At 37.5% G+C, this 21,644-nt stretch overlaps 1 protein-coding gene and 1 long non-coding RNA gene across 2 annotated transcripts in view; one reads left to right on the forward strand and one right to left on the reverse strand.

Moving 5' to 3' along the window:
* Positions 1 to 17,256, forward strand: part of LOC127925418 (tumor protein p53-inducible protein 11-like) — a 65,456-nt gene extending 48,200 nt beyond the window's left edge. The window contains exon 6 of the mRNA XM_052510288.1: positions 16,991 to 17,256. Coding sequence (XP_052366248.1) covers positions 16,991 to 17,148 — 158 coding nt within the window. The 3' untranslated portion in view covers positions 17,149 to 17,256. The remainder of the gene's footprint in view (positions 1 to 16,990) is intronic.
* On the reverse strand, positions 17,189 to 21,168 carry LOC127925419 (uncharacterized). Its single transcript, XR_008120894.1, has 3 exons — positions 21,006 to 21,168; positions 20,498 to 20,712; positions 17,189 to 17,257 (listed from the first exon to the last, which is right to left on the reverse strand). It is a non-coding gene; the product is annotated as an uncharacterized LOC127925419 (long non-coding RNA).
* Between the last annotated feature and the right edge of the window lie 476 nt (positions 21,169 to 21,644).

Consider the following 21,644-nt stretch of genomic DNA (forward strand, 5'->3'; position numbering starts at 1 on the left):
TGTATCTGTATCAGTACATTTGTATAGATGTCCCAGATGTCCCCTATATATGTCAGTATAACACATTTGTATAGGCTGTATCCCAGATGTCCCCTATATATGTCCCCTATATATCCTCTGTATCAGTATAACACATTACATTTGTATAGGCTGTATCCCAGATGTATGTCCCCTATATATATGTCCCCAGTATAACACATATATGTCTCCTATATATCCTCTGTATCAGTATAACACATTACATTTGTATAGGATATCCTCAGATATCCCCACATTAATTTGTATATGTCCCCTATATATATCCTCTGTATCAGTATAACATATTACATTTGTATAGGCTGTATCCTATAGATGTCCCCTATATATGTCCCCTATATATGTCCCCTATATATCCTCTGTATCAGTATAACACATTACATTTGTATAGGCTGCATCCCAGATGTCCCCTATATATGTCCCCTATATATCCTCTGTATCAGTATAACACATTATTTGTATAGGCTGTCAGATGTCCTATATATGTCCCCTATATATCCCTCTGTATCAGTATAACACATTACATTTGTATAGGCTGCATCCCAGATGTCCCTATATATGTCCCTATATATCCTCTGTATCAGTATAACACATTACATTTGTATAGACTGTATCCCAGATGTCCCTATATATGTCCCCTATATATGTCCCTATATATGTCCCCTATATATCCTCTGTATCAGTATAACACATTACATTTGTATAGGCTGTATCCCAGATGTCCCTATATATGTCCCCTATATATCCTCTGTATCAGTATAACACATTACATTTGTATAGACTGTATCCCAGATGTCCCCTATATATGTCCCCTATATACTCTGTATCCGTATAACACATTACATTTGTATAGACTGTATCCCAGATGTCCCCTATATATGTCCCCTATATATCCCTCTGTATCAGTATAACACATTACATTTGTATAGACTGTATCCCAGATGTCCCCTATATGTCCCTATATATGTCCCCTATATATGTCCCCTATATGTCCTCTGTATCAGTATAACACATTACATTTGTATAGGCTGCATCCCAGATGGCCCCTATATATGTCCCCTATATGTCCCTATCATCCATCTGTATCAGTATAACACATTACATTTGTATAGACTGTATCCCAGATGTCCCCTATATATGTCCCCTATATATCCCTCTGTATCAGTATAACACATTACATTTGTATAGGCTGTATCCCAGATGTCCCCTATATATGTCCCTATATATGTCCTATATATCCTCTGTATCAGTATAACACATTAATTTGTATAGGCTGTATCCCATATGTCCCCTATATATATCCTCTGTATCAGTATAACATATTACATTTGTATAGGCTGCATCCCAGATGTCCCCTATATATGTCCCCTATATATGTCTCCTATATATGTCCCTATATATCCTCTGTATCAGTATAACACATTACATTTGTATAGGCTGCATCCAGATGTCCCTATATATGTCCCTATATATGTCCCTATATATCCTCTGTATCAGTATAACACATTACATTTGTATAGGCTGCATCCCAGATGTCCCCTATATATGTCCTATATATCCTCTGTATCAGTATAACACATTACATTTGTATAGGCTGTATCCCAGATGTCCCTATATGTCCCTATATATCCTCTGTATCAGTATAACACATTACATTTGATAGGCTGCATCCCAGATGTCCCTATATATGTCCCCTATATATCCCCTCTGTATCAGTATAACACATTACATTTGTATAGACTGTATCCCAGATGTCCTATATGTCCCTATATATGTCCCTATATATGTCCCTATATATCCCCTCTGTATCAGTATAACACATTAATTTGTATAGGCTGTATCCCAGATGTCCCCTATATATGTCCCCTATATATCCCTCTGTATCAGTATAACACATTACATTTGTATAGACTGTATCCCAGATGTCCCTATATATGTCCCTATATATCCTCTCTGTATCCGTATAACACATTACATTTGTATAGACTGTATCCAGATGTCCCCTATATATGTCCCCTATATATCCCCTCTGTATCAGTATAACACATTACATTTGTATAGACTGTATCCCAGATGTCCCCTATATATATCCCTATATATGTCCCTATATATGTCCTCTGTATCAGTATAACACATTACATTTGTATTGTAGATGGCCCTATATATATCCTCTGTATCAGTATAACATATTACATTTGTATAGGCTGTATGTCCCTATATATGTCCCTATATATCCCTCTGTATCAGTATACATTACATTTGTATAGGCTGCATCCCAGATTCCTATATATGTCCCTATATATGTCCCCTATATATCCTCTGTATCAGTATAACACATTACATTTGTATAGGCTGTATCCAGATGTCCCTATATATGTCCCCTATATATCCTCTGTATCAGTATAACACATTACATTTGTATAGGCTGTATCCCAGATGTCCCTATATATGTCCTATATATGTCCTATATATATATCCCTCTGTATCAGTATAACACATTACATTTGTATAGCTGTATCCCAGATGTCCCCTATATATGTCCCCTATATATCCCTCTGTATCAGTATAACACATTACATTTGTATAGGCTGTATCCAGATGTCCCTATATGTGTCTATATATCCTCTGTATCAGTATAACACATTATTTGTATAGGCTGTATCAGATGTCCTATATATGTCTCTATATCCTCTGTATCAGTATAACACATTACATTTGTATAGGCTGTATCCCAGATGTCCCCTATATATGTCCCCTATATATCCTCTGTATCAGTATAACACATTACATTTGTATAGGCTGTATCCCAGATGTCCCTATATATGTCCCCTATATATCCTCTGTATCAGTATAACACATTACATTTGTATAGGCTGTATCCTGTGATGTCCCTATATATGTCTATATATGTCCCTATATATCCCTCTGTATCAGTATAACACATTACATTTGTATAGGCTGTATCCCAGATGTCCCCTATATATGTCCCCTATATATCCCTCTGTATCAGTATAACACATTACATTTGTATAGACTGTATCCAGATGTCCCCTATATATGTCCCTATATATCCTCTGTATCAGTATAACACATTACATTTGTATAGACTGTATCCAGATGTCCCCTATATATGTCCCTATATATGTCCTATATGTCCTATATATGTCCTCTGTATCAGTATAACACATTACATTTGTATAGGCTGCATCCCAGATGGCTCCCTATATATGTCCCCTATATATGTCCCTATACATCCCATCTGTATCAGTATAACACATTACATTTGTATAGACTGTATCCCAGATGTCCTATATATGTCCCCTATATATCCTCTGTATCAGTATAACACATTACATTTGTATAGGCTGTATCCCAGATGTCCCCTATATATGTCCCCATATATGTCCCCTATATATCCTCTGTATCAGTATAACACATTAATTTGTATAGGCTGTATCCATATGTCCTATATATATCCTCTGTATCAGTATAACATATTACATTTGTATAGGCTGCATCCCAGATGTCCTATATATGTCCCCTATATATGTCCCCTATATATCCTCTGTATCAGTATAACACATTACATTTGTATAGGCTGTATCCCAGATGTCCCTATATATGTCCTATATATGTCCCTATATATCCCTCTGTATCAGTATAACACATTACATTTGTATAGGCTGCATCCCAGATGTCCCCTATATATGTCCCCTATATATCCTCTGTATCAGTATAACACATTACATTTGTATAGGCTGTATCCTGTGATGTCCCCTATATATGTCCCCTATATATCCCCTCTGTATCAGTATAACACATTACATTTGATAGGCTGCATCCCAGATGTCCCCTATATATCCCTCTGTATCAGTATAACACATTACATTTGTATAGACTGTATCCCAGATGTCCCCTATATATGTCCCCTATATATGTCCCCTATATATCCTCTGTATCAGTATAACACATTAATTTGTATAGGCTGTATCCCAGATGTCCCCTATATATGTCCCTATATATCCTCTGTATCAGTATAACACATTACATTTGTATTGTATCTCAGATATATATGTCCCCTATATATCTCTGTATCTGTATAACACATTACATTTGTATAGATGTCCCAGATATATGTCCCCTATATATCCTCTGTATCAGTATAACACATTACATTTGTATAGACTGTATCCCAGATGTCCCCTATATATGTCCTATATATGTCCCTATATGTATCCTCTGTATCAGTATAACACATTACATTTGTATAGGCTGCATCCCAGATGCTCCCTATATATGTCCCTATATATGTCCCTATACATCCCATCTGTATCAGTATAACACATTACATTTGTATAGACTGTATCCCAGATGTCCCCTATATATGTCCCCTATATATCCCTCTGTATCAGTATAACACATTACATTTGTATAGGCTGTATCCCAGATGTCCCTATATATGTCCCCTATATATGTCCCCTATATATCCTCTGTATCAGTATAACACATTAATTTGTATAGGCTGTATCCATATGTCCCCTATATATATCCCCTCTGTATCAGTATAACATATTACATTTGTATAGGCTGCATCCCAGATGCTATATATCCCAGATGTCTATATATGTCCCTATATATCCTCTGTATCAGTATAACACATTACATTTGTATATATCCCAGATGTCCCCTATATATGTCCCTATATATGTCCCCTATATATCCTCTGTATCAGTATAACACATTACATTTGTATAGGCTGCATCCCAGATGTCCCCTATATATGTCCCCCTATATATCCCTCTGTATCAGTATAACACATTACATTTGTATAGGCTGTATCCCAGATGTCCCCTATATATGTCCCTATATATCCTCTGTATCAGTATAACACATTACATTTGTATAGGCTGCATCCCAGATGTCCCTATATATGTCCTATATATCCTCTGTATCAGTATAACACATTACATTTGTATAGACTGTATCCCAGATGTCCCTATATATGTCCCCTATATATGTCCCTATATATCCTCTGTATCAGTATAACACATTAATTTGTATAGGCTGTATCCCAGATGTCCCCTATATATGTCCCCTATATATCCTCTGTATATATCATTACCTCTGTATCAGTATAACACATTACATTTGTATAGACTGTATCCCAGATGTCCCTATATATGTCCCTATATATCCTCTGTATCAGTATAACACATTACATTTGTATAGACTGTATCCCAGATGTCCCCTATATATGTCCCTATATATGTCCCTATATATGTCCTCTGTATCAGTATAACACATTACATTTGTATAGGCTGTATCCCAGATGTCCCTATATATGTCCCCTATATATCCTCAGATCAGTATAACACATTCCTATAGATGTCTATATATGTCCCTATATATGTCCCCTATATATCCCTCTGTATCAGTATAACACATTACATTTGTATAGGCTGTATCCCAGATGTCCCCTATATATGTCCCCTATATATCCTCTGTATCAGTATAACACATTACATTTGTATAGGCTGTATCCCAGATGTCCCCTATATATGTCCCCTATATATGTCCCCTATATATCCTATATATCCTCTGTATCAGTATAACACATTACATTTGTATAGGACTGTATCCCAGATGTCCCTATATATGTCCCCTATATATCCTCTGTATCAGTATAACACATTACATTTGTATAGGCTGTATCCCAGATGTCCCCTATATATCCTCTGTATCAGTATAACACATTACATTTATATAGGCTGTATCCCCTATATATGTCCCCTATATATCCCTCTGTATCAGTATAACACATTACATTTGTATAGGCTGTATCCTGTGATGTCCCCTATATATCCTATATATGTCCCCTATATCCCTCTGTATCAGTATAACACATTACATTTGTATAGGCTGTATCCCAGATGTCCCCTATATATGTCCCCTATATATCCTCTGTATCAGTATAACACTATAGGCTGTATCCCAGATGTCCCCTATATATGTCCCCTATATATCCCTCTGTATCAGTATAACACATTACATTTGTATAGGCTGTATCCCAGATGTCCCCTATATATGTCCCCTATATATCCTCTGTATCAGTATAACACATTACATTTGTATAGACTGTATCCCAGATGTCCCTATATATGTCCCCTATATATGTCCCCTATATATGTCCCCTATATGTCCTCTGTATCAGTATAACACATTATTTGTATAGGCTGTATCCCCTATATATGTCCCTATATATCCCTCTGTATCAGTATAACACATTACATTTGTATAGACTGTATCCCAGATGTCCCTATATATGTCCCCTATATATCCTCTGTATCAGTATAACACATTACATTTGTATAGGCTGTATCCCAGATGTCCCTATATATGTCCCTATATATCCCTCTGTATCAGTATAACACATTACATTTGTATAGACTGTATATCCCAGATGTCCTATCTCAGATGTCTATATATATATGTCCTATATATATCCTCTGTATCAGTATAACACATTACATTTGTATAGGCTATCCCAGATGTCCTATATATGTCCCTATATGTCCCCTATATATCCCTCTGTATCAGTATAACACATTACATTTGTATAGGCTGCATCCCAGATGTCCCTATATATGTCCTATATATCCTCTGTATCAGTATAACACATTACATTTGTATAATGTATCCCAGATGTATATATGTCCCCTATATATCCCCTCTGTATCAGTATAACACATTACATTTGATAGGCTGTATCCCAGATGTCCCCTATATATGTCCCCTATATATCCCTCTGTATCAGTATAACACATTACATTTGTATAGACTGTATCCCAGATGTCTCCTATATATGTCCCTATATATGTCCCCTATATATGTCCCCTATATATCCCTCTGTATCAGTATAACACATTACATTTGTATAGGCTGTATCCCAGATGTCCCCTATATATGTCCCCTATATATCCCTCTGTATCAGTATAACACATTACATTTGTATAGACTGTATCCCAGATGTCCCCTATATATGTCCCCTATATATCCCTCTGTATCAGTATAACACATTACATTTGTATAGGCTGTATCCCAGATGTCCCCTATATATGTCCCCTATATATCCCCTCTGTATCAGTATAACACATTACATTTGTATAGACTGTATCCCAGATGTCCCCTATATATGTCCCCTATATATGTCCCCTCTGTATCAGTATAACACATTACATTTGTATAGGCTGCATCCCAGATGGCCCCTATATATGTCCCCTATATATGTCCCCTATACATCCCATCTGTATCAGTATAACACATTACATTTGTATAGACTGTATCCCAGATGTCTATATATGTCCTATATATCCCCTCTGTATCAGTATAACACATTACATTTGTATAGGCTGCATCCCAGATGTCCCCTATATATGTCCCCTATATATCCTCTGTATCAGTATAACACATTAATTTGTATAGGCTGTATCCATATGTCCCTATATATCCCCTCTGTATCAGTATAACATATTACATTTGTATAGGCTGTATCCCAGATGTCCCCTATATATGTCCCCTATATATGTCCCCTATATGTCCCCTATATATCCCTCTGTATCAGTATAACACATTACATTTGTATAGGCTGCATCCCAGATGTCCCCTATATATGTCCCCTATATATGTCCTATATATCCTCTGTATCAGTATAACACATTACATTTGTATAGCTGCATCCCAGATGTCTATATATGTCTATATATCCCTCTGTATCAGTATAACACATTACATTTGTATAGGCTGTATCCCAGATGTCCCCTATATATGTCCCCTATATATCCTCTGTATCAGTATAACACATTACATTTGATGGGCTGTATCTCAGATGTCCCCTATATGTCTCCTATATATCTCTGTATCAGTATAACACATTACATTTGTATAGACTGTATCCCAGATGTCTCCTATATATGTCCCCCTATATATGTCCCTATATATCCCTCTGTATCAGTATAACACATTAATTTGTATAGGCTGTATCCCAGATGTCCCCTATATATGTCCCCTATATATCCTCTGTATCAGTATAACACATTACATTTGTATAGACTGTATCCCAGATGTCCCCTATATATGTCCTCTATATATCCTCTGTATCAGTATAACACATTACATTTGTATAGACTGTATCCCAGATGTCCCCTATATATGTCCCCTATATATCCCTCTGTATCAGTATAACACATTACATTTGTATAGACTGTATCCCAGATGTCCCCTATATGTCCCTATATCCCTATATATCAGTCCCATTATATTTGTATGTGGCCTCCCTATATATCCTCTGTATCAGTATAACACATTACATTTGTATAGGCTGCATCCCAGATGTCCTCTATATGTCCCCTATATGTCCCCTATATATCCTCTGTATCAGTATAACACATTAATTTGTATAGGCTGTATCCCAGATGTCCCCTATATATGTCCCCTATATATCCCCTCTGTATCAGTATAACACATTACATTTGTATAGGCTGTATCCCAGATGTCCCCTATATATGTCCCCTATATATCCCTCTGTATCAGTATAACACATTACATTTGTATAGGCTGTATCCCAGATGTCCCTATATATGTCCCCTATATATCCCCTCTGTATCAGTATAACACATTACATTTGTATAGGCTGTATCCCAGATGTCCCTATATGTCCCCTATATATCCTCTGTATCCACCATTTGTATATATATGTCCCCTATATATGTCCCTATATATCCCCTCTGTATCAGTATAACACATTACATTTGTATAGGCTGCATCCCAGATGTCCCTATATATGTCCCCTATATATGTCCCCTATAGATCTCTCTGTATCAGTATAACACATTATTTGTATAGACTATCCCAGATGTCCTCTATATATGTCCCTATATATCCTCTGTATCAGTATAACACATTACATTTGTATAGACTGTATCCCAGATGTGTCCCTATATATGTCCCCTATATATGTCCCCTATATATCCCCTCTGTATCAGTATAACACATTACATTTGTATAGGCTGTATCCCAGATGTCCCTATATATGTCCCTATATATCCTCTGTATCAGTATAATACATTACATTTGTATAGGCTGTATCCCAGGTGTCCCCTATATATGTCCTCATATATCCCCTCTGTATCAGTATAACACATTACATTTGTATAGGCTGTATCCAGATGTCCTATATATGTCCTATATATCCTCTGTATCAGTATAACACATTACATTTGTATAGGCTGTATCCCAGATGTCCCCTATATATGTCCCCTATATATCTTCTCTGTATCCGTATAACACATTACATTTGTATAGACTGTATCCCAGATGTCCCCTATATATGTCCCCTATATATCCTCTGTATCAGTATAACACATTACATTTGTATAGACTGTATCCCAGATGTCCCCATATATGTCCCCTATATATGTCCCTATATATGTCCCTCTGTATCAGTATAACACATTACATTTGTATAGGCTGCATCCCAGATGGCCCTATATATATGTCCCTATATATGTCCCCTATACATCCCATCTGTATCAGTATAACACATTACATTTGTATAGACTGTATCCCAGATGTCCCCTATATATGTCCCCTATATATCCCCTCTGTATCAGTATAACACATTACATTTGTATAGGCTGTATCCCAGATGTCCCCTATATATGTCCCTATGTCCCCTATATATCCCTCTGTATCAGTATAACACATTAATTTGTATAGGCTGTATCCTATATGTCCCCTATATATATCCTCTGTATCAGTATAACATATTACATTTGTATAGGCTGTATCCTGTGATCTATATATGTCCCATATATGTCCCTATATATGTCCCAGTATATATATGTCCTGTGATGTCCTATATATGTCCTATATATGTCCCCTCTGTATCAGTATAACACATTACATTTGTATAGGCTGCATCCCAGATGTCCCCTATATATGTCCCTATATATCCCTCTGTATCAGTATAACACATTACATTTGTATAGGCTGTATCCCAGATGTCCCCTATATATGTCCCCTATATATCCTCTGTATCAGTATAACACATTACATTTGATAGGCTGCATCCCAGATGTCCCCTATATATGTCCCCTATATATCCCCTCTGTATCAGTATAACACATTACATTTGTATAGACTGTATCCCAGATGTCTCCTATATATGTCCCTATATATGTCCCTATGTCCCCTATATATCCTCTGTATCAGTATAACACATTAATTTGTATAGGCTGTATCCCAGATGTCCTATATGTCCCTATATATCCCTCTGTATCAGTATAACACATTACATTTGTATAGACTGTATCCCAGATGTCCCCTATATATGTCCCTATATATCCTCTCTGTATCCGTATAACACATTACATTTGTATAGACTGTATCCCAGATGTCCCCTATATATGTCCCTATATATCCTCTGTATCAGTATAACACATTACATTTGTATAGACTGTATCCCAGATGTCCCATATATATCTATATATGTCCCCTATATATGTCCCTATATATGTCCCTCTGTATCAGTATAACACATTACATTTGTATAGGCTGCATCCCAGATGTCCCCTATATATGTCCCTATATATCCCCTATACATCCCTCTGTATCAGTATAACACATTACATTTGTATAGGCTATCCCAGATGTCCCTAGTATATGTCCTATATGTCCCTATATATCCTCTGTATCAGTATAACCATTACATTTGTATAGGCTGTATCCCAGATGTCCCTATATATGTCCCTATATATCCTCTGTATCAGTATAACACATTACATTTGTATAGGCTGTATCCCATGTCTCTATATATGTCCCTATATATGTCCCCTATATATCCTCTGTATCAGTATAACACATTACATTTGTATAGGCTGTATCTCAGATGTCCCCTATATATGTGTCCTATATCCTCTGTATCAGTATACTATTTGTATAGGCTGTATGTCCAGTATATGTCCCCTATATATCTCTGTATCAGTATAACACATTACATTTGTATAGGCTGCATCCCAGATGTCCTATATATGTCCCTATATATCCTCTGTATCAGTATAACACATTACATTTGTATAGGCTGTATCCCCAGATGTCCCCTATATATGTCTCCTATATGTCCCTATATATCCCTCTGTATCAGTATAACACATTACATTTGTATAGACTATCCCAGATGTCTCTATATGTCCCTATATATCTCCTCTGTATCAGTATAACACATTACATTTGTATAGACTGTATCCCAGATGTCCTTATATGTCCCCTATATATGTCCAGTATAACATATTATTTGTATAGGCTGTATCCTATGTCTCTGTATCAGTCTCTGTATCAGTATAACACATTACATTTGTATAGGCTGTATCCCGGATGTCCCTATATATGTCCCCTATATATCCTCTGTATCAGTATAACACATTACATTTGTATAGGCTGTATCCAGATGTCCCTATATATGTGTCCTATATCTCTGTATCAGTATAACACGTTACATTTAGTATGGACTGTCCCCTATATATGTCCCCTATATATCTCTGTATCAGTATAACACATTACATTTGTATAGGACTGTATCCCAGATGTCCTAATATGTCTCCTATATATCCCCTCTGTATCAGTATGTCCACATTATTTGTATATGTCCCCTATATATCCTCTGTATCAGTATAACACATTACATTTGTATAGACTGTATCCTAGATGTCCCCTATGTGTCCTATATGTCCCCTATATATCCCCTCTGTATCAGTATAACACATTACATTTGTATAGACTGTAATCCCAGATGTCCCTATATATCTATATCCTCTGTATCAGTATAACACATTACATTTGTATAGGCTGTATCCTGTGATGTCCTCTATATATGTCCCCTATATATCTCATATATGTCTCCCTCTGTATCAGTATAACACAGCATTTGTATAGGCTGTATCCTAGATGTCTCCTATATATGTCTATATATGTCCTATATATCCTCTGTATCAGTATAACACATTACATTTGTATAGACTGTATATCCTGTGATGTCCATTACATTTGTATAGACTGTATGATGTCCCCTATATGTCCCCTATATATCCCCTCTGTATCAGTATAACACATTACATTTGTATAGATCCTGTAGATGTCCCCTATATATCCCAGATGTCCCCTATAGATCAGTAACCCTTTATCCTATATCTATATCCTCTGTATCAGTATAACATTACATTACATTTGTATAGGTATAACATATTACATTTGTATGTATCCCATGATGTCCCCTATATATGTCCCCTATATATCTCTGTATCAGTATAACACATTACATTTGTATAGGCTGTATCCCAGATGTCCCCTATATATGTCCTCATATCCTCTGTATCAGTATAACACATTACATTTGTATAGGCTGTATCCCAGATGTCCCCTATATATGTCCCCTATATATGTCCCCTATATATCCTCTGTATCAGTATAACACATTACATTTGTATAGGCTGTATCCCTGTGATGTCCCCTATATATGTCCCTATCCCCTCTGTATCAGTATAACACATTACATTTGTATAGACTGTATCCCAGATGTCCTATATGTCTCCTATATATCTCTGTATCAGTATAATACATTATATTTGTATAGGCTGCATCCAGATGTCTCCTATATATGTCCCCTATATATCCCCTCTGTATCAGTATAACACATTACATTTGTATAGGCTGTATCCTAGATGTCCCCTATATATATCAGTATAAATATAATATATTTGTATAGACTGTATCTCAGATGTCCCTCATATATCCTCTGTATCAGTATAACACATTACATTTGTATAGACTGTATCCTGTGATGTCCCTATAGATGTCCCCTATAGATGTCCCCTATATATCCCTCTGTATCAGTATAACACATTACATTTGTATAGACTGTATCCCAGATGTCCCTATATATGTCCCCTATATATCCTCTGTATCATTATAACACATTACATTTGTATAGGCTGTCCCAGATCCCTATATAGATGTATAATACATTACTATATGTCCCCTATATATATATATCCTCTGTATCAGTATAACACATTACATTTGTATAGGCTGTATCCTGTGATGTCCTCATATATGATGTCAGTATAACATATTACATTTGTATAGATATATGTCCCCTATATATGTCCCCTATATATCCTTCTGTATCAGTATAACACATTACATTTGTATAGACTGTATCCCAGATGTCCCCTATATATGTCTCCTATATCCTCTGTATCAGTATAACACATTACATTTGTATAGACTGTATCCCAGATGTCCCCTATATATGTCCCCTATATATCCTCTGTATCAGTATAACACATTACATTTGTATAGGCTGTATCCCAGATGTCCCCATATATCCTCTGTATCAGTATAATATATTATATTTGCATAGGCTGTATCCCAGGTGTCTCCTATATATGTCTCCTATATATCCCTCTGTATCAGTATAACACATTACATTTGTATAGGCTGTATCCCAGATGTCCCTATATGTCCTCATGTCCTCATGTCCTCTATATATGTCTCCTATATCCTCTGTATCAAGTATAACACATTACATTTGTATAGACTGTATCCTAGATGTTCCTATATATGTCTCCTATATATGTCCCCTATATATCCTCTGTATCAGTATAACACATTACATTTGTATAGGCTGTATCCCGTGATGTCCCCTATATATCCTCTGTATCAGTATAACACATTACATTTGTATAGACTGTATCCAGATGTCCCCTATATATGTCCCCTATATATCCTCTGTATCAGTATAACACATTACATTTGTATAGACTGTATCCAGATGTCCCTATGTATGTCTCCTATATATCCTCTGTATCAGTATAACACATTACATTTGTATAGACTGTATCCCAGATGTCCCTATATATGTCCCCTATAATATGTCCCCTATATATCCCTCTGTATCAGTATAACACATTACATTTGTATAGGCTGTATCCCAGATGTCCCCTATAGATGTCCCCTATATATCCTCTCTGTGTCAGTATATACATTACATTTGTATAGGCTGTATCCCAGATGTCTCCTATATATGTCCCCTATATATCTCCTCTGTATCAGTTATAACACATTACATTTGTATAGGCTGTATCCCAGATGTCCCTATATATGTCCCCTATATATCCCTCTGTATCAGTATAACACATTACATTTGTATAGGCTGTATCCCAGATGTCCCTATATATGTCCCTATATATGTCCCCTATATATCCCTCTCTGTATCAGTATAACACATTACATTTGTATAGACTGTATCCCAGATGTCCCCTATATATGTCCCTATATATCCCTCTGTATCAGTATAACACATTACATTTGTATAGACTGTATCCCAGATGTCCCCATATATGTCCCCTATATATCCCTCTGTATCAGTATAACACATTACATTTGTATAGGCTGCATCCCAGATGTCTCCTATATATGTCCCCTATATATCCCCTCTGTATCAGTATAACACATTACATTTGTATAGACTGTATCCCAGATGTCCCCTATATATGTCCCTATATATGTCCCCTATATATCCCCTCTGTATCAGTATAACACATTACATTTGTATAGACTGTATCCCAGATGTCCCCTATATATGTCCCCTATATATCCCCTCTGTATCAGTATAACACATTACATTTGTATAGGCTGTATCCCAGATGTCCCCTATATATGTCCCCATATATCCCTCTGTATCAGTATAACACATTACATTTGTATAGGCTGTATCCCAGATGTCCCTATATATGTCCCCTATATATCCCTCTGTATCAGTATAACACATTACATTTGTATAGGCTGTATCCCAGATGTCCCTATATATGTCCCCTATATATGTCCCCTATATATCCTCTCTGTATCAGTATAACACATTACATTTGTATAGGCTGTATCCCAGATGTCCCCTATATATGTCCCCTATATATCCCTCTGTATCAGTATAACACATTACATTTGTATAGGCTGTATCCCAGATGTCCCTACTATGTCCCTATATGTCCCCTATATATGTCCCCATATATCCCTCTGTATCAGTATAACACATTACATTTGTATAGGCTGTATCCCAGATGTCCCCATATATGTCCCCATATATGTCCCCTATATATCCTCTGTATCAGTATAACACATTACATTTGTATAGACTGTATCCCAGATGTCCCCATATATGTCCCCTATATATCCCCTCTGTATCAGTATAACACATTACATTTGTATAGGCTGTATCCCAGATGTCTCCTATATATCCTCTGTATCAGTATAACACATTACATTTGTATAGACTGTATCCCAGATGTCCCCTATATATGTCCCCTATATATCCCCTCTGTATCAGTATAACACATTACATTTGTATAGACTGCATCCCAGATGTCCCCTATATATCCCCTCTGTATCAGTATAACACATTACATTTGTATAGACTGTATCCCAGATGTCCCCTATATATGTCCCCTATATGTCCCCTATATCCCCTCTGTATCAGTATAACACATTACATTTGTATAGGCTGTATCCCAGATGTCCCCTATATATGTCCCCTATATATATCCCCTCTGTATCAGTATAACACATTACATTTGTATAGGCTGTATCCCAGATGTCCCCTATATATGTCCCCTATATATCCCCTCTGTATCAGTATAACACATTACATTTGTATAGGCTGTATCCCAGATGTCCCCTATATATGTCCCCTATATATCCCCTCTGTATCAGTATAACACATTACATTTGTATAGGCTGCATCCCAGATGTCCCCTATATATGTCCCCTATACATGTCCCCTATATATCCCCTCTGTATCAGTATAACACATTACATTTGTATAGACTGTATCCCAGATGTCCCCTATATATGTCCCCATATATCCCCTCTGTATCAGTATAACACATTACATTTGTATAGACTGTATCCCAGATGTCCCCTATATATGTCCCCTATATATCCCTCTGTATCAGTATAACACATTACATTTGTATAGGCTGTATCCCAGATGTCTCCTATATATGTCCCCTATATATCCTCTGTATCAGTATAACACATTACATTTGTATAGACTGTATCCCAGATGTCCCCTATATGTCCCCATATATGTCCCCTATATATCCTCTGTATCAGTATAACACATTACATTTGTATAGACTGTATCCCAGATGTCCCCTATATATGTCCCCTATATATCCCCTCTGTATCAGTATAACACATTACATTTGTATAGGCTGTATCCCAGATGTCCCCTATATATGTCCCCTATATATCCCTCTGTATCAGTATAACACATTACATTTGTATAGGCTGTATCCCAGATGTCCCTCTATATATGTCCCCTATATATCCCCTCTGTATCAGTATAACACATTACATTTGTATAGGCTGTATCCCAGATGTCCCCATATATGTCCCCTATATATGTCCCCTATATATCCTCTCTGTATCAGTATAACACATTACATTTGTATAGGCTGCATCCCAGATGTCCCCTATATATGTCTCCTATATATCCCCTCTGTATCAGTATAACACATTACATTTGTATAGACTGTATCCCAGATGTCCCCTATATATGTCCCCTATATATCTCCTCTGTATAATTATAACACATTACATCCCAGATGTCCCCTATATATCCACCATAATTTGCAAATAAATTCATTAAAAATCCTACAATGTGATTTTCTGGATTTTTTTCCCCTCATTTTGTCTGTCATAGTTGAAGTGTACCCAGGATGAAAATTACAGGCCTCTCTCATCTTTTTAAGTGGGAGAACTTGCACAATTGGCGGCTGACTAAATACTTTTTGCCCCACTGTACTTAACCCTCGTTGTAAAAGGTGTCTCTCTCTCGTTGCAGTGACCAGCATCACCCTGGTGGAGCTGGGTCTGATGTCAAACTCTGCCATCCTCCTCCTCCTCAGTGAAGTCCTCTTCCTCATCATCACACTCCTCTACTACTACCACCTGGGTCGCAGGACCAAGAAGACCCAGAACCATACACATAGCTCTGATTAGACCCAGAACCATACACATAGTTCTGATTAGACCCAGAACCATAGATACAGCAGCTCTGATTAGACCCAGAACCATAGATCTACTTCTGATTCGACCCAGAACCATAGATCTAGTTCTGATTCGACCCAGAACCATAGATATAGCAGCTCTGATTAGACCCAGAACCATAGATCTACTTCTGATTCGACCCAGAACCATAGATCTAGTTCTGATTCGACCCAGAACCATAGATATAGCAGCTCTGATTAGACCCAGAACCATAGATATAGCAGCTCTGATTAGACCCAGAACCATAGATCTCGCTCTGATTCGACCCAGAACCATATATATAGCAGCTCTGATTAGACCCAGAACCATAGATTTAGCAGCTCTGATTAGACCCAGAACCATAGATATAGCAGCTCTGATTAGACCCAGAACCATAGATATAGCAGCTCTGATTAGACACAGAACCATAGATATAGCAGCTCTGATTAGACCCAGAACCATAGGTCTAGTTCTGATTAGACCCAGAACCGTAGATGTAGCAGCTCTTATTAGACTCAGAACCATAGATCTAGCTCTGATTAGACTCAGAACCATATATATAGCTCTGATTAGACCCAGAACCATAGATCTAGTTCTGATTCGACCCAGAACCATATATATAACAGCTCTGATTAGACCCAGAACCATATATATAGCTCTGCTTAGACCCAGAACCATAGATTTAGCAGCTCTGATTAGACCCAGAACCATAGATATAGCAGCTCTGATTAGACCCAGAACCATAGATATAGCAGCTCTGATTAGACACAGAACCATAGATATAGCAGCTCTGATTAGACCCAGAACCATAGATCTAGTTCTGATTAGACCCAGAACCATAGATATAGCAGCTCTGATTAGACTCGGAACCATAGATCTAGCTCTGATTAGACTCAGAACCATAGATCTAGCTCTGATTAGACCCAGAACCATACACATAGCTCTGATTAGACCCAGAACCATAGATCTAGCTCTGATTAGACTCAGAACCATATATATAGCTCTGGTTAGACCCATAACCATAGATCAAGTTCTGATTAGACCCAGAACCATAGATCTAGCAGCTCTGATTAGACCCAGAACCATAGATACAGCAGTTATGATTAGACCCAGAACCATATATCTAGCAGCTCTGATTAGACCCAGAACCATAGATATAGCAGTTCTGATTAGACCCAGAACCATAGATCTAGCAGCTCTGATTAGACCCAGAACCATAGATATAGCAGTTCTGATTATACCCAGAACCATATATATAGCAGCTCTGATTAGACCCAGAACCATAGATACAGCTCTGATTAGACACAGAACCATAGATATAGCAGCTCTGATTAGACCCAGAACCATAGATATAGCAGCTCTGATTAGACCCAGAACCATAGATATAGCAGCTCTGATTAGACCCAGAACCATACACATAGCTCTGATTAGACCCAGAACCATAGATACAGCTCTGATTAGACCCAGAACCATAGACATAGCTCTGATTAGACCCAGAACCATAGATACAGCTCTGATTAGACCCAGAACCATAGATATAGCAGCTCTGATTAGACCCAGAACCATAGATCTAGCTCTGATTAGACCCAGAACCATAGATATAGCAGCTCTGATTAGACCCAGAACCATAGATCTAGCAGCTCGGATTAGACACAGAACCATAGATCTAGCAGCTCTGATTAGACACAGAACCATAGATATAGCAGCTCTGATTAGACCCAGAACCATAGATATAGCAGCTCGGATTAGACCCAGAACCATAGATCTAGCAGCTCTGATTAGACACAGAACCATTGATATAGCAGCTCTGATTAGACCCAGAACCATAGATATAGCAGCTCTGATTAGACCCAGAACCATATATATAGCAGCTCTGATTAGACCCAGAACCATAGATACAGCTCTGATTAGACACAGAACCATAGATATAGCAGCTCTGATTAGACCCAGAACCATAGATCTAGTTCTGATTAGACCCAGAACCGTAGATCTAGCAGCTCTTATTAGACTCAGAACCATAGATCTAGCTCTGATTAGACTCAGAACCATAGATCTAGCTCTGATTAGACCCATAACCATAGATCTAGCTCTGATTAGACACAGAACCATAGATATAGCAGCTCTGATTAGACCCAGAACCATAGATCTAGCTCTGATTAGACCCAGAACCATAGATATAGCAGCTCTGATTAGACTCAGAACCATAGATCTAGCTCTGATTAGACTCAGAACCATAGATCTAGCTCTGATTAGACCCAGAACCATACACATAGCTCTGATTAGACCCAGAACCATAGATCTAGCTCTGATTAGACTCAGAACCATATATATAGCTCTGGTTAGACCCATAACCATAGATCAAGTTCTGATTAGACCCAGAACCATAGATCTAGCAGCTCTGATTAGACCCAGAACCATAGATACAGCAGTTATGATTAGACCCAGAACCATATATCTAGCAGCTCTGATTAGACCCAGAACCATAGATATAGCAGTTCTGATTATACCCAGAACCATATATATAGCAGCTCTGATTAGACCCAGAACCATAGATATAGCTCTGCTTAGACCCAGAACCATAGATATAGCAGCTCTGATTAGACCCAGAACCATAGATATAGCAGCTCTGATTAGACCCAGAACCATAGATATAGCAGCTCTGATTAGACACAGAACCATAGATATAGCAGCTCTGATTAGACCCAGAACCATAGATATAGCAGCTCTGATTAGACCCAGAACCATACACATAGCTCTGATTAGACCCAGAACCATAGATATAGCAGCTCTGATTAGACCCAGAACCATAGATATAGCAGCTCTGATTAGACCCAGAACCATAGATATAGCTCTGCTTAGACCCAGAACCATAGATTTAGCAGCTCTGATTATACCCAGAACCATAGATACAGCAGCTCTGATTAGACCCAGAACCATAGATATAGCAGCTCTGATTAGACACAGAACCATAGATATAGCAGCTCTGATTAGACCCAGAACCGTAGATCTAGCAGCTCTGATTAGACCCAGAACCATACACATAGCTCTGATTAGACCCAGAACCATAGATATAGCAGTTCTGATTAGACCCAGAACCATAGATATAGCTCTGATTAGACCCAGAACCATAGATGCAGCTCTGATTAGACCCAGAACCATACACATAGCTCTGATTAGACCCAGAACCATAGATCTAGCAGCTCTGATTAGACCCAGAACCATAGATCTAGCAGCTCTGATTAGACCCAGAACCATAGATTTAGCAGCTCTGATTAGACTCAGAACCATAGATCTAGCTCTGATTAGACCCAGAACCATACACATAGCTCTGATTAGACCCAGAACCATAGATATAGCAGCTCTGATTAGACCCAGAACCATAGATATAGCAGCTCTGATTAGACCCAGAACCATAGATCTAGCAGCTCTGATTAGACCCAGAACCATAGATATAGCAGTTCTGATTATACCCAGAACCATATATATAGCTCTGATTAGACCCAGAACCATAGATACAGCTCTGATTATACCCAGAACCTAGATATAGCAGCTCTGATTAGACCCAGAACCATAGATATAGAAGCTCTGATTAGACACAGAACCATAGATATAGCAGCTCTGCTTAGACCCAGAACCATAGATACAGCAGCTCTGATTAGACCCAGAACCATAGATATAGCAGTTTTGATTATACCCAGAACCATAGATATAGCAGTTCTGATTATACCCCAGAACCATAGAATATATAGCTCTGATTAGACCCAGAACCATAGTTACAGCTCTGATTAGACCCCAGAACCATAGATAGCAGCTCTGATTAGACCCAGAACCATAGATATAGCAGCTCTGATTAGACCCAGAACCATAGATATAGCAGCTCTGATTAGACCCAGAACCATAGATATAGCAGCTCTGATTAGACCCAGAACCATAGATATAGCAGCTCTGATTAGACCCAGAACCATAGATATAGCAGTTCTGATTAGACCCAGAACCATATATAGCAGCTCTGATTAGACCCAGAACCATAGATCTAGCAGCTCTGATTAGACCCAGAACCATAGATAGCAGCTCTGATTATACCCAGAACCATAAGAATATAGCAGCTCTGATTAGACCCAGAACCATAGATAGCAGCTCTGATTATACCCAGAACCATAGATATAGCAGTTTTGACAGACCCAGAACCATAGATATAGCAGCTCTGATTAGACCAGAACCATAGATATAGCAGCTCTGATTAGACCCAGAACCATAGATATAGCAGCTCTGATTAGATTCCAGAACCATAGATATAGCAGCTTGATTAGACCTAGAACCATAGACTAGCAGTTTGATTAGACCCAGAACCATAGATATAGCAGTTCTGATTATACTCCAGAACCATATATAGCTCTGATTAGACCCAGAACCATAGATATAGCAGTTCTGATTATACCCAGAACCATAGATATAGCTCTGATTAGACC

This window comes from Oncorhynchus keta, unplaced genomic scaffold, assembly GCF_023373465.1.
Source record: "Oncorhynchus keta strain PuntledgeMale-10-30-2019 unplaced genomic scaffold, Oket_V2 Un_contig_5541_pilon_pilon, whole genome shotgun sequence".
Taxonomy (NCBI): domain Eukaryota; kingdom Metazoa; phylum Chordata; class Actinopteri; order Salmoniformes; family Salmonidae; genus Oncorhynchus; species Oncorhynchus keta.